A 16245-nucleotide genomic window follows, 5' to 3' on the forward strand; every position below is an offset into this window, starting at 1 on the left:
AATTTCACCATTTACATAAAAACACGTGATGTATTACCTATGTTCTCGTCACAATCAAAGATTTCTCGTTGACCGGAAGAGATTGATCCCCTTCTTCTTTTTTTAATTGGTTCCTGTGCTAGATTTGTTTAGGTACAACATAGCTTATTGGGTAAATTACATTTTACCTCCTTATGTTTGGGATCGATTTTAATTTGTTACAATATTTTTCAAACATTTCAATTTCATACATTTACTTATCATTTTATTTCAATTTCATACATCCATTAGAAAATCCGTTAAGTGATAACGTGGCAAATATGAGATCCACATTTATGTTGACGTGACTACCAAATTTGTGCAAGCAAAAAAAAAAAAAAAAAATTTATTTTTTATGCATTTAAAATATAATAATTTACCCTATTAAAAAAAATAAAAAAAACCCATCTTTCTTCCCCGACCCCTTCCCCGCAACCCAAACCCCCCATCCCACCCCACCCCCACCTCCCCCGCACCCCCCACCCCCCACCCCTACCCCACCTCACCCACCCCTACCTTACCCGCAACCCCCTTACCACACCCCACCCAAAACCCCAAAAAACCTAGTTGCTCAACCCGTAGCCATGGCCTATGAAATCAAGTCGAAGATGAATAATAGAAGTCCAAACCGCCTCTGCCATCTTCCTCTCCTCCCACAACCCAGCACAATCTTCAAGGCCAGCAAAATGCAGCAGCAATCCCGCGCCCACCACCGCTGTTGAGTCTCTTGCACCGTTTAATTTGAAGGTTAGACAATTAGGGTTTACGGTTTGCTGGGCTTAGCCATGGAAGGAGGCGCGAAGACAAAGATGATGGTTGTTGGTGGATGGAGTCGATGATGAAAAGGAGAGAAGGGAGGGTGGGTGCGAGTTGCAGAGGAGAGAAAGGTGGGTGGGGTTGCAGATGAGAGAAGGGAGAAATGGGGTAGGGTGATGAGGCATGAGACAGGTGGGTATTGGGTTGAACAGCTGGGTTTTTTGGGGTTTTGGGTGGGGTGGGGTGGGGTGGGTTTTTGGATGGGAGGGGAGGTGAAGAGAGTGGAGGAGAGAGAGGTGGGTCGAGGGGGGAAGATGGGTTTTTGGATGGGAGGGGAGGTGAAGATAGTGGAGGAGAGGGAGGTGGGTCGAGGGGGGAAGATGGGTGTCTGGGTTTTTTTTTTTTTTTTTTTTAAATTTTATATAGGGTGAATTATTATATTTTAAATGCATAAAAATTATTATTTTTGTCACGTGGCATAAATTTGGTAGCCATGTCAGCACAAATGTGGATCTCATATTTGTCACATCATTACTTAACGATTTACTTAATGGATTTTCTAACGGATGTATGAAATTGAAATAAAATGATAAGTAAATGTATGAAATTGAAATGTTTTAAAATGTTATAAGAAATTGAAATTGACCACAAACCTGAGAAGGTAAAATGTAATTTACGCTAACTTATTTTAGTTAATAAGCTTAGCTATCGTTAGATTAATCTGACAACTCACATGAAAGAGGTCCTCACATGCTCTCAAAACAAGGACCTTAAGTGAGCATCACTATACCACCGTTTGGTTATTGAAAGCAAATTGAGTGGACAAAAGTAACACGGACCATTCGTTTAGTAGTCAAAGTCGGAAGAGGATTCTCTCTGGATTCATTTTATAGGGATCTTAGAAATCCCCACATCCTAACTGTTCAGTATACATCGTACGGATCATATAATGAATGATTAAGATATTTGGATCCGGATGGGATCCAAATCCGTCAAAGTCTATCCATGCATGATAAGGCCTGTATAATTGATTCCATGGATCAGTAGTACTCGCCCATGTGATAATATGTACAAATCGAAGTAATAATGCAACCAAATGAGCCAATAGATGATTGCGTTTTAATTACCTAAATGGAAATTAGAAAATAACATTCAACTGAATCTTCTAGCTAGGGCTAGCTAGCCATAGCTAGGCCGCGTTATTAGTTATATGGGTAAATTACAATTCAAATGTCATTTGGGTCTTATTTTAAATGGCTAAATTAATTTGATCACTAGCTACTTGAGCTTCTAAATTAATTAATACGCATGCAATGAGAAGCTAGTAGTGGAAACTGTGCTAACTTGACGTGTTTACTTATGAGAAATGAATGTTAAGGTTATTCCATTTTGGATTTTCATGTGTTTATTAATACATATGAATTAATAAAAAAAATATGTTAATTTCCATATTAAAATTTGTAATCCAATTTCTAAAAACTTAGACATTAGATTGGTTACTTTGTATTTTTTTTTTTTATTTGAAAAGTTGATAACTCGTATATGCCTATTTCCTCTTAACCTAGCCCTATTTTAAGTAAGTAAACATGTTATCCGTCTGACTATAGATTCAATCCAATAAAGCTTGTTGCCTTTAATTAACATCTATTACAAAAAAATTTAAGTCAATCACATCTACAAGCAATGAACTCACTCACCTGGTAAACAAAAGTAAAAGACAAGTTCAAGAGGTAGGTGTAATTTTCCCTTACGATATTCATTGAAAATTGAATACGTACAACATTAAAGATAGGGTATATACAATGGGTTTTGATAAAAACTTTGTCGAGAATTTCAACTCGAACGAAAGAAAAAGAGCGTTCATCACTAATATAAAGATCACAAAAAAGTACCATATCCTCAATGAGAAGATCACAGATTACATCAGGACCTTCCCTTCTGTTTTTGGTTCATCTACAAATTGAGAAAATGGAATCTACAACATGCTCTCTCTCTCTCTCTCATAAAATCTGTTATTTGGAGGTAGTGTTTGGCTGTCCAACAAGAAAAGCATGACATGAAAGGCGCACAGGCAGTTCCAAAACTCCGACCCACAAAACCTGTCCCGCCCCCTTGCATATTCGTTGTCCCCAACCCCCACGTGTCGCCAAACCATTGCGTAGAAAATCCACATGTCGGCCGATCACCTGTTCCCCTACTGTCTTTTATATCCAGCTCCCACTGCCAACTCTCAAACCCTTTCTAAATCTTCATCAATTCATATTCGTATTTTTCTTTTCTTTCAAATATTAATTATTTGTTAAGAGGGAGAATTTTGATGGAGAGCACAAATTCATCATCGGGTTCACAGCACCCGCAGCTCCCGCCGGGGTTCCGGTTTCACCCGACGGACGAAGAACTGGTGGTCCATTACCTCAAGAAAAAGGCCGCCTCCATCCCGCTTCCGGTCGCCATCATCGCGGAGGTCGACTTGTACAAGTTTGATCCATGGGAACTGCCAAGTACGTTTCTTTGGTTTTTTTACATGATACGAACTGACCTAATTCGCGTCTGAAATTAAATTTCAATTTTGGGAAAATTTTGATTTTGGTTTTGGTGATATAGGTAAGGCGACGTTTGGGGAGCAAGAGTGGTATTTTTTCAGCCCAAGGGACCGGAAGTATCCGAATGGGGCGCGGCCAAACAGGGCAGCAACTTCAGGGTATTGGAAGGCGACTGGGACGGATAAGCCTGTTCTATCATCAGTCGGAAACCACAAAGTCGGTGTGAAAAAAGCTCTTGTTTTCTATGGAGGGAAGCCCCCAAAAGGGACTAAAACCAATTGGATTATGCACGAGTATCGGCTTGTCAACAACACCACCACCACCATCAACATGAGTTGTAGTACTACTAAGCCTCCTGATCCAGCTAACAAAAAACCATCCCTAAGGGTATGCACTTCTTTAGTACAACAAAAAAGACGTGTAGCACAAGACGGCCTGACTGAAAGTGTACGGCATATCGTGTTATCAGGCACAGTCCACGAATAGCACTTTCACTCACGCCATCATGTGCGACATATATCTTGTGCTCATTTTTTTTGTCATGACTGTATGATCTATTCCTTGTTATGTATTCTTGATCATGTTGTTGTTGTAGCTTGATGATTGGGTTTTGTGTCGGATTTATAAGAAAAACAAAGGGCCTGTGATGTCTTTAGATGGTGATCATTTTCTTCACAAGGCCGAGGACTCTAATAGTTCTATGGAAGATATGTTTCTCCACCCGTCAATACTGCCAACTCAAAAAACACCACCGCTGCCGCCGCCGCCATCATCAAAGCTGCCAACTACAGATTACACCGCGTTGCTAGAAAGCGATGATCACGAGAGCTATCTCGAGGGCATACTATCGTCAAGCGATCATCAACCAGGCTCTCACTCTCATCATCATGATCATGATCAGTTTGGCGCTATATCAACTTCCATCTCAAAAAGCAGCCTACCCTTGAAACGTCATCTTCCTTCGCCGTTTTGGAACGACGTGGGATCGATAGAGACTGCTGCTGCTACAACTACTTCATCGAGAAAAAAGTTTCATGCTGATCTCATCAATGAAAACAACTCCTTTGTTTCTATGCTGAATCAGACGCCACAGGGTACGGCACCGTTTCACGCTAATGCTGCACTTCTTGAGTTGCTAGGAGATGGGGTTCTGCGCCCACAGTTTCAACTCCCAAGCATGAACTGGAATTCCTAGTTTGGTTTTGGTAAGGTTTCGTATAAATGTTTTATGTTATTATATATTTTTTTTAATGAACATGTGATTTAAATTTTTAGTTTAGTTTCACTCTCAAATTATATACTTGTTATATAGGCGAAAACAAATATGTTATATGTAGATACTTAAACAATTGATAAAAAAAATTAATTTGATAGTTTTATCCAACTCTAATTTGTATTAAGTGTGAATATATAGAAACCTTGATTTATTTATTTTTAAATTAAAAACGATATTCTACGCTAATGTACACTAATGAGTTTAGCATGCCTAACCATCATGACAATCTATTCCTTATTTTTTTTTAATGTGGTATGAATGATAGGTGTATCAAAAGAAAAAAAAAATGTGGCGTGATCTGAAATTATCTTGGTAAAATTCTAGCCAGTTCCCTCACCAGGCCATACTTAAGCCACATGAGATGTTTCTCAATTACGTACCATAAACCCATATGAGATGTTATCTACATTTATGCACAATTACTTAATATACACTAATAATTTTCGACCTTCTTTTTATTTATTTATTTTGCACATTTATAGAACAGCACTAGGCAATTCGATTTTTCTTGGGAAAATGGTTTTAATTGTTAGAATTATTTTCTTTATTTTAATAAATTTAAAACCTATGTAGGCCAGCCCAAAAACCCTTCGATTAAAAGCTAGAATTTTTAGAACTATTAAAACGACTTTAATCTACTGTAAACTAATGACGTAAACTAGGCGTGCATACAACAAACTGAAGGAGTTGAGGTTCCACCATAAAACTAATTTGTAATATGAAGATTAGTTCAATTAACTTATAAGCACATGCAATGTCATCTCTCGTCAATGTGAGATTCATTCTCAACATACCCCTTAAGTGTGGCAATACCCCTTAAGTGTGGCAAATTTTCAAACCTAGCACAGAGACAACACAAATCGGGTGATGTGAAGTACTTGTGTCTGATGGGCTTCACACATTGGACCCCCTGATGTGATACCATAAAAAAATTGAGGTTTCACTATAAAACCAATTAGCAATATGAAATAGACCAACTACTTATAAGTCTATACAGGATTCATTCTCATCACAAACTTGCACGAAGCTTCTTTCAGATTTTTTAGTTGTCTCCAATATATTTACTTTCTTTTGACAAGCTAGGGTTTAGCTATCGGCTAGCAGGGCCTTATTTCATTTGTTTAATCTCTTTCATTTTTAACATGAAATGTTAAATTCTGTCTAACTAAATATATGATTTTGTATCTTCATCAAAACAAAGGATTTCGTTTTATATTTTTGTTGTAGATATTACCATCTTTTTTTCTTTTTGGACAAGACACAAATGTTCTTTATACCTTGTTATATTATTTTAAAACTTTAATAAGAAATATTATCAAAATAAACCTTTATCAGTTTAGAATTAATTTATTAAGTAGTTCCGGGGCGCAGTATACCTTGGGCTTCGGGAAAAAAAAAAAAAAAAAAACTAATGGCATAGAATTTTCGAGACTTTATAAAACATATGATATGGACACAAACCATAATATTAAAAGGACTGATAGTGATTATTGACAGCCAAGTGGCGCAAATCTAATTGAATGTAGGAAGAAAAGCCTAAGATAATATATGAAGATATGGAAAACGGGGAGAGAATCAGTGAGGCCAATATTTTCCACGAAATGATGCATGATTATTCCATGTCGCCATCCGCCGTTGATTACAAGATGAGATTTTGGGTTTCAGATGTCAAAGTGGCAAAAGTTGGCATTTAATGACGCGATAGAATATTTCATCCGAGCTAATTTTTTCTCTAATTCTAATTTCTAATGCACATTATGTATCGCCCTGGTAATGGCAGGCTTATCTCAAAAGCACTTCCACTAATTGTCGCGTTTTCTTGATTGGCTGCAGTTCATAGCGTACGTGTCCTTGACCTATTTGCCCTAAATCTTAATTGATTAGAAAAATAAGAATTATGTTTCGCTACTGAAAAAAGAGCATGACGTACTGTTAAAATCCAATGATAAATGGACAAATGTCCAAATACAATTTAAATTCAATTATTCAAACACATGTCAATTTGTGATTGGTTTTTCAATAGTACTTGTTGCTTTTTTTTTTAGCAGAGAAGCATAGTTCGCAAAATAATATGCAATGCAAGGTCTGGAAAACCCTAGGGAGACATCATTTTTATATCACATTTGTGTACCATACGATGTCATAAGTGATGTGTAGATGTTATGTCAATTAATGAATTTATCTCATCAATTGAATGTTGATTGTATACATCACTTATTGCATGAAATGGTATACAAGTAGAGTATAAATATGTGATCTCCTTACCATTATCATCGTACTAAAAACTAAGATCTTTTACATGATGTTTTGTAAATGTCAAGAAGACATATTTGTATCTTGTGGAAGTAAGAAATTATGGATCCACGGAATAATGCTTTCTATATATATATATATATATATATATATATAAATAAGACATCATATCTTCATTACCACCTAATTAAACATGCTTTGTAAGCAATCACTTTCTCTAGTTAAGAAAGAGAACAAAATATCTTTATGAAAATATCCACATAATTAGTCCATTTTGGAATAGAAATCGAAAGTCACCCAAAATCTTAGTATAGTATAGGCATTTCATAATCATCTAAACATTGAAAAGAAGATATCATTTTCATTTCCATCAATGACAGATCGACATCACAACCCACGTCCACACTCTTATTTGTGCACCAATTGTGTAACTTGAAATTGTTCAAAAAACTCGTAAGAGACTTGTAGTTCAAGTAATTAAAGGTATTTACGCTTACACATGAAGTTGTGTGTTAATTCCCACTGCCTCCCATATTGTTTGTAACTTGTGCAAAATATTGAAACCCCTTGAGCCATTCCATGACAGTGGCATAATGTCGATTGTCCATTGAGGCTAATCAAACAAAATTAGTAATTTCAAAATGACTAATGGGTACTTACTAGAAAAAAGAGTGATTCTTTGTACACTCAAATTTGGTCTCTATACACTTTTGTTTTTTCTGAACATCTAATTTACTTCATTTCTTTGAACACCCAAAATAATTTATTCATTTACATTTTATGAATTTATTTTTCTCTAAACACTCATTTTTTACTTTTTATTTTTTACACCCATTTCCCTTTCCCAACTTGAAAGGTTGAATTTTTGGGTTATCTGATTGGTCTCGAATTCAAGAGGCAGATGAAGGGGTGCGGGTATTGTTGGGCTGGGATTAGGGTGGAAGCGTGTGGGGCGCAGATGGGGCGGAGGATATCTGGGTACGAAAGCTTACTTTCTTCTGTCTTTTCACCCACCATTCAACTTAGTATTCATTCTCCTTCACAGACAAACATTTCAAATATTTCTCGGAAATTATTTCATAATGCACCCAGCCCCCTCGTTTGCTCTTTCTAATGCTAAAAATATATAGTATTCCGGTTAATTGTGATTGGTATCCACAACTGATACTCTAGATGTTGGTCTGAGCTAGGATATATGGTCGACAGTTGATATTTTAGATGTTGGTCTGGGTGAGACTTATATGTGTACCACATCAACACACTAACAGAAAATTTGACAAAAAGGTAACAGAAGAACCGAATTGATTTCGAGACTCATTTTTAGGGACCGAATTGAAGGATTTTCTATTCCAATGACCTTTTGATTGAAAGGTTCAATTTCAAGACCAAACGAGGTAAAAACCCTAAAAAAATTGATAGGTGTACAGATACGAAACTTGAATATACAAAGAACCACTCAGAAAAGTAGATACCAGAACATTTGAATGATATCTGAAGGTTTTATTTTGCATCCGTAGTTTTGTATATAATACTCGTTAATTTCTTGGCACCGAGGGCTTTATTTTATATAGAAATATTTGAAGGGTTACCCCTCTTGATGTGTAAACCAACATTGTTATCCTTTATTTTGGCTATATATAGTCTTCTACTACATATGTCGTCTAGCAATAGTTGGTATAGTACTAAGGGCAAAAATCATTTTGAGCCCTATACAGATTAATATAGGATCTACTTTAATTAGTTACACTCGAGAGGCGGGCAGAGGTTCACCAAGAAGAAAAGACGTGAATAAAGCTAGTGAGTTGCTTGGTTTGAAGCAGGGAACTGCATGCCCAGCTCCTCTAAATGTTGCAAATGTAAGACCTTCATATTCTTGAAACCATCCACTGACCTGCAACATATACCATAATCCCAGATCAATTAATTTGGTAAAGTTGAATTAACAGAGAACAGAAAAAAGCTATATCATCATAGTTTTAATTATTTATGCCAACTTCAATTTTTAAAGCTAGCTAATTAATCAACTAATTACCTGCTTCTCGTGGTACCAAGGTCTCCATACTTTAGTAATAGGCAATCCCAGAGCACTCAAGCTGTATCTTGTGGAAAGCACAGGAACTCTTCCATCTGTGTCTCCGCTGAGCCATCCGAAAAATAAAAACATAAGCCGGCGGGGTTTCATATTTTTTATATTTATCAAGGAAATCGATGCTGAGGCAGGAAACATCTACCTGTACACCCATATTCTAAGCCCTGCTGCAATGAGTTTCTTGTATATAGGGAGAACAGACGGCTTCGTATATGCCCAGTCGTCGAATATTTTTTTGCTACAACCAAAATAGTTGAAGAACATGTTCTCAGCAAGTTGGAATTTCTTGAATATACATATATTAAAGATAAATGACCTTGGAAAACATATTAAAATGAATTATAACTGCTACTTTCAGAAAAGACCGAGAGGGAGGCAGCGGTAATTACTTGCAGATGCTCCAGTTCTTGAACCGGACGCCATCACTAACATGGAGGGCCTTTTGCACATCTGGTCTGTTATAGAAGGTTTTTGAATATTCATCGAGACATGGATCGTAGCCACCCATAATCCTTGGCATCTGATAAGAATTAATCATGAACATTAAACTAACTAAATGTGCCTAAAATATCTGTTGAACCCAATTCATAAGTACAGCATGTTCTGATGAAAAAAGTTGATATACCAATTCTCTCCTAAAATTGTAGAATTAAGGACATAATATATCTGTATATCACTGTACTGGTTTATAAAATTTATTTAAAAAAAAAAGAAAAGGTTTACTCACCATCGTAGATGTGCGCTTCATCATGACGTGTATCGAACCATCATTTGAACTTGCCATATCGCCGATGCAGACTGAGGTGTAAAGGCTGTAAATATCTATCTCCCCATACTGTTTTAGCAATTCTTCCACAGCTAGAGTACAATCCTTGTTACTCCAAGTATCATTTCTGTCGAAATCACAGCTTTCGCCTATTACTTTGTGAGTTTCGTCTGATATCACAGCATGACTCCAAGCATAATCTACCAGACCTCTCCAGTCATCAGCATCAGATGTTTCAGGATTACCCAACTGTACATCAAACACAAGAAATTGAAATGACAATTTTTTATTTACTTATTTGATGTCTAAACGGAGCTAGATCCTTTTTATTGTTTCCCAAATGACCATACCAGGATACCCTTGAGATCAATATGGAGGGAAGGATTATTGTTCTTGTCATATATGAGCTCAGCGAGTTCCGGAACATACTTTCCTGTTAACAAAGAACGAGAAGAATTAGGGTACACAAAGGAAGTTCAGTTGCAGCACATGGTCAAAAGGGTGAGGGACTGAGAGTGACTTACCTGCATAACTCTCTCCAGAAATGTAGAAGGTCCTTCTTCTGTATGATGGGAACTTGAGATACCACTTATGCAAGAAGTCATACGCATCGTTCGCTGAATTAAATCCAAGGAACAGAATGAAAAACATATCAGAAAACCAGATTAAAAATCTTCTAATAGTCATGAGACTCGTCATTAATTAGGTCAAAATATATAAATTAACATGTTTGGAAAATAAATAGAGCAGTAATACTTGCTTATTATTGCAAATAGTAATACCAATTGCTAGAGAAATATATAGCAGTCAACTTTTAAAGTAACTGACCTGTAAAGCCATCTCCGAGATTATCATAATCACTAGTTGTATTAGAGTATGAAAAGCCAACCCCAACTGGAGATTCCAAGAATAACATGTTGGCCTCTGCGTCATACACTTGCAAATTAGGGCGCACAATTACTAGAAGCAAATGTGATGTTTAAGTGTAAAACATATGACATAATTTTGAGTGCAACCAATGGTATATCTCATTTAGTTCTCTCTCATTACCGACTAGATCACTTAATGAGAGAGAAAGATAGCAGGGATATAAAACCAGTTGCATGGTAAAATCCGCTAGAATGCAAGGCAGAACTTTAGGTGCAACAAATGATTTAGCCTGTCTCTCCCATAACGTGGAAGATACACAACTGATTGCATAGCACAACCATTGACATATAACATTCTCTCTATTTCTCTTATAACGTGGCTGGTTTGATTATGAAATTTGAAGCACCCAATACCTTTATTCCATGAGTAGTTATTAGATTTAATTCCATGTCCATCAGTGTCCACTATGAATGGACCAATCTCTTGGGTTGCTCCATATCCCACAGAAGAGCACCCAGGACCTGAAACATAGAGCATCTTGTCACCTCAGCATATAACATAAGAGGCAAAAAGTTGCAGGTGGGGATTATGTATCATTGAACACTCTTTGGATGAGTTGGAAAGGACAAAGGATGACCTCCACTAAAGCAAGTACAATAGGATAATTAACCACCCCATAATCCAATACAAACTTTATGTAATTGTTCATTAACACAAAATTAGAATGTTTATAGCATGACGAACTGTCTAAAGGTTAGGAAACATGAAGATATCAAGGAACCTGTGGTTTGCTTCCTGCTCCACACATGCATGATTATGTATTTGGCATATAGATAATTGCATACTTAGTCCAAAATGGATACATACATAAATATATATATATATATATATATATATATATATATATATATATATTCACACACACACACACATAATAGCATGGAATATATCTATATCGCTAAAAAGATAATTGCAAGCTGATTAATAATTGTTCCCGGCTAAGATGATCAGGTTTAAAATCCAAAAACAAATTGATCGATCATGTATAAATCTTTTTCTCATGCTTAGTCAAATTAATTAAGTGGTTTCAGTCAGGTATCACCATGATTAAGGCACTGATCATATATAATATACAGTTTTGATATTGCTCATGAGTGCTCACCTCCATTAAGCCACAACACCAGAGGTTTTCCATCTGGGTTGGACGCAGCCTCATAAAACCAGTAAAAAAGAGCCCTCCCATTTGTTTCGTTCACGGTCACATAGCCTGCGTAGTGCTTGAAGTCTGCAGCAGGCTGGCCGGGCAAGTTGGTCACAAGGTCCTGAGTCCTCATCCGTTTCTCAGTACTAGACCGTTTCCTTCTACCCGAAACAGGCTCCACAAACAGCAGTGCAAAAAGAGCCAAAACAAAGAAAACTGTCGCTTTTTGTACAAAATTCATATTGTTGGATATATGGAAGTACAAAACTCAAACTATATCTTAGCTAGAGACAGCTACCACAAAACAAGGATGAAACATAAGCGAATCCACGTCTCTATTTATAAGAAACCATACGAGGATGATATAAAATTGAAAAAAAATTAAAAAGCTAGGAAAGAAAAAGAAAGTAGATATCTACGTGGCAATGTAATTTTTTTAATTTCGTTGAGGAATCTGGCATTGACATCTGACGTGGGTTAATTACGCAGGCTCAGCTACTAGGGTATTCATGCAGGAGAGGAGTGTGATAAGTGGTACCTCCATTGCCTAGTGTGTGGGTTGGCGATGACATGAACTGACCTATGAGATGTACAGTTGGATTTTCGAAATATAACTTGTAGACCTATAAAGTGAGATGATATTTTCATTATCCGTTTTAATTCAAAAATCTGTATTTCGAGCACTTCTCTTTCAATTCAACAACCATACAGTTTCGTATTCTTTTTATTTTTGGCACAAAATATCTTTTCAAGATGACCTATGAGTTGTACAATTGGATTTTCGAAATATAACTCGTAAGCCCATAAAGTGGGATGATGTTCTCATTACCCGTATTAATTCAAAAATCTGTATTTCGGGCTTTTTTCTTTCAATTCAACACAGGACACTTAGTCCTCATAAAAGCCTTCATCACCGCCACCGGGAAGGCTCCAAAAAGATGGGTCCCATCTAGGAAATCGAAAAGCAATGAAATGCCTACAACCTAAGAAAGTATTACGTGTGACCTCCAACCATTCCTTTGACCCTGTTCAAGATAAATAAAGTTCGAAGACTTAAATAGCTTGACGAACAAGACCTTGCCAAGGATTATCAGTTGTTATGCTATTACTGCCTACAAGCAAAGTTAATACATTTCTCTATTTTCAATGAAGATTGAAGGAATTATTCACAAGTTTGGGCATAATGCATAAACAAACTAAACCCCGCCTGTGACAACAAAAGATGCCCTTGCCCTTGCAAACATGGTGTGTGCTCTCTCATTAATAGAGGGTAAACTGATACGGAATATCCAGACGTGGATGGGGTGTATGACTGCTCAGTTTCCCCTGAATGCATCAACTACCTGAGCTAGACGACTCGCATAATTGGCCACAATAGTCCTTCTCCTAGAAGAGACTTAGCCGACTGAAGGATTCAATTTCGCGAGAGCCCAGTGAATGAGTTCAAAACAATACACGTATTTTATTCTAAAACCTCATATAAAGAATTCAAACATACATGTAATGAATTTACTTTAGTGATGTTTTTGGGTAAATTACAAAAAACTACATCAACTATTGGGGTCACGACAGTATCATAGCTCATCTTTTAAAATTGACAATGTCATACCTCATCTTTAGAATTTGGTCCAATGTTATACCTCTGTTAGCTTGGCCGTGAATTTCTCAGTTAAATGTTGACCTGACTTGATCCAGGGCCCAGTTCCTCGCCCAAATGGATTCCACGTGGCACCACACCCAATGTTTTCCCACCAAATGGCATCCATGTCAGAAAATATATTTGATTTTTTTTTTTTTTTGGTAATTTGAATTTCAAATTTTCCAGCCAAAAATTAAGACAAAGATGATCTACCATTTTAAGCACATATTATCATTCTTGACCTCAAATTAGAAAAATAGCACCCAAAAAATAATGATATAACCACAACAAAACAAGTGTATTCAAGTACAAACTACTCATCATTTCCAAGAAAAACATGAAATAGACCAAATTAAGCATAAAACCTGCTTAATTATCTAGAAATTCATAAACTTGTTCAAAAAACTAACAAAATTCATCTATCTCTCTAACCAACATTACAAAACCTACTGAATTCATAAAAACCTACTACATCATCCATTCAATTCACAAAATACGTACTGGATGCATAAAACTTGTTCTAACTTTACAATTGCTTTACAAAAAACAACCATTTATGTAAAAAAGGTGGCTTGATTGCTTGGTATTTCTGTGTTTGGTGCCTTTGGATGATTCAGTTATGGGTTTGCTTGGTCTTTCTCTGCTTGGTGCTTCTAGGTGATTCAGCTACTGATTGTGATGCCTAAATCCAATGTTCATTTAGAGACCAAGCAAGTTTTTTAACTAAATCCAAATGTTTTACAACTAAGGAAATGGTTAAGTTTTTACCTTTGTTTTCCTTGTCCTCTTTTTAGGCGCAGTTTGAGCTGAATTTGTTGATGGTGATTGTCCTTGAGCAGATGTGGATGCCTACAAAGCAATTTAAAGGATTAAGAGTGATATGATGATAAAGGATTTAAAAAACCACATAAAGTAGAAAATGTTACTTGTTTGTCCCTTAGAGGAAGATGTATATGATGGGTTCTTGCATTATGACCTTTATTTTTGCATATAGTACATTTCAAAGTGTCTTGCCCTTTCCTTCCTAGCTTAAGTGGCTGAGGATGACCTTGAGGATTATTAGTTGGGTTTGTGGGAGTTTGTTCACCCTCATTGTCCCTCTTAGCAGCTTCCTTGTTTCTCCTCCTCCTCAGCCTTCTAGGTTGCCTTGTATATGTAAAAGGCAATATTGGTAGGTTATCAGTTTCCTCCCACCAAGACATCTCATTCATCGACATTACTAAATGAGAATACACCTCCAAGTACCGTGCCTTCGAATAATAAGCATCGACATAGTCCTCCGGTTTTTCTCTCTTGAAATTTAAGGTCGTTATTGCATGGTTGCATGGGATTCCTGTCAAGCTAAACTTTCTGCAAGAACATGTCTTCTCAACCAAGTCAACCACATATTGTTTCCCTCCTCCATCATCAACTTGAAATTTAGCGCCCCCTGACCGTTGTGCAATGCACTTGCCACTTTGAATTTTGGTTTCCTCCAACTTCTTGATTTTAGGACAGAGATCTCCAACTTTGTTCACCATTATATCCTTTCTCATCTGAATTCTCTTCATCAAAAGTGTGTGAATAAGGAGTAGCATGGTGACAATAGGTTTTTGTCTCGGCACAAGTATGACAGCATTGAAACTTTCACAAAGATTGTTCAGCAACATGTCACACTTGGGATATGTTTCAAAATGGAACTTGCTCCAACGATGTGCAGGCTTTTTCACTAACCAATTGTAGGCCTTTTCATCGAGCTTCTTCATATCCTCCATTGCCTTTTTGAAGTAGGGAACTGTTGTTGCTCTGGCTACTGACCACAAAGCATCCTTCAATGTTTTCCCTTTGAACAGATTTTTGAAGTTGGTATACAAATGTCTCACACAAAATCTGTGGTGGGAATTAGAGATGACTTTTTTAAAGGCCGGAATTAACCCATTTTGCTGATCACTGATAAATGTCCATCCCTTTGATTGACAATCCCAACATCAACGACCAATAACTCTAAGACCCAAATCCAACTGGACTTATTCTCCATTTCTACAACTGCATACACTATAACCCATGTTTCATCATTTGGGTCAATGCCAACAACACAAAGTAGCTGACCTCCACGTACACTCTTTAAATGGCATCCATCTAATCCTATCAATGGTCTGCACCCTGACTTAAACCCTCTTTGCGAGCCCCCAAGCACACATATATCCTTTGGAACCTCCCTCTATCCAACTTCATCTTCATTGTGCTTCCAGGGTTAGTCTTCCTCACTTCATCAGCAAAGTCCCACAACTTTGTGTATTGCTCTGCATGTTTTCCCTCAATGATCTTCAAAACCCTATCTAAAGCCCTGTAAGCCTTCCTCTTTCCACAACTGTGATTCCATTAAGTATGGTCTTGATTTGTATGTTGTTGAACCATACATTTTTCCAGCACAACACTTCCAATGGCACCCTTTTGCACACTTTGCTGTGACTTTCAATTTCTCGTTCCTAGGAAAATGGATTTCCCCATATCCATTCACTAGGGAGTACATGATGACAGCTCGCTTGAATTGCACATGATCCCTAAAAACAAGCCCAAGTGTAAGAGTGGGATTCTTTATGTCTGTTTTCTCATTGAACTCTGGAAATCGCTCATGTTTTTTGCCTCCTTCATCATCCGAAAAGTGTACACTCTTAAGAGCTTCAGAGTTATAATCTGGATCATCAACCACATTTTATTCCACATTTGTAGTATCAAATTCTTCTTCCCTTTGCTCTTGTTCTCTTTCCCGGCTTTACTTAGATTGCCTTGCACTTCTTTCCTCAGAATCCCTTTCATCTGCTTGTTCAGAGTTCTTTTTTTTTTCTATGCTC

The 16245-nt window shown here is 36.9% G+C and overlaps 3 protein-coding genes across 3 annotated transcripts; 1 reads left to right on the forward strand and 2 right to left on the reverse strand.

Annotated features, from left to right (window-relative positions):
• Positions 1–2994: 2994 nt before the first annotated feature.
• On the forward strand, positions 2995–4707 carry LOC137729475 (NAC transcription factor 25-like). Its single transcript, XM_068468437.1, has 3 exons — positions 2995–3275; positions 3379–3704; positions 3913–4707. Exons 1-3 carry the CDS (start codon positions 3092–3094, stop codon positions 4510–4512), a joined length of 1110 nt encoding a protein of 369 aa, XP_068324538.1. The 5' UTR covers positions 2995–3091; the 3' UTR covers positions 4513–4707.
• A 3602-nt stretch (positions 4708–8309) lies between these two features.
• Positions 8310–12063, reverse strand: LOC137729757 (serine carboxypeptidase-like 31). The gene is made up of 10 exons (XM_068468777.1): positions 11734–12063; positions 10985–11092; positions 10530–10625; positions 10226–10318; positions 10052–10134; positions 9663–9950; positions 9325–9455; positions 9078–9173; positions 8879–8984; positions 8310–8737 (listed from the first exon to the last, which is right to left on the reverse strand). Exons 1-10 carry the CDS (start codon positions 12011–12013, stop codon positions 8588–8590), a joined length of 1431 nt encoding a protein of 476 aa, XP_068324878.1. The 5' UTR covers positions 12014–12063; the 3' UTR covers positions 8310–8587.
• A 1961-nt stretch (positions 12064–14024) lies between these two features.
• On the reverse strand, positions 14025–15165 carry LOC137728570 (uncharacterized). Its single transcript, XM_068467319.1, has 3 exons — positions 14338–15165; positions 14180–14260; positions 14025–14093 (listed from the first exon to the last, which is right to left on the reverse strand). Exons 1-3 carry the CDS (start codon positions 15163–15165, stop codon positions 14025–14027), a joined length of 978 nt encoding a protein of 325 aa, XP_068323420.1.
• Between the last annotated feature and the right edge of the window lie 1080 nt (positions 15166–16245).

Source organism: Pyrus communis, chromosome 3 (assembly GCF_963583255.1).
Source record: "Pyrus communis chromosome 3, drPyrComm1.1, whole genome shotgun sequence".
In the NCBI taxonomy this organism is placed as follows: Eukaryota; Viridiplantae; Streptophyta; class Magnoliopsida; order Rosales; family Rosaceae; genus Pyrus; species Pyrus communis.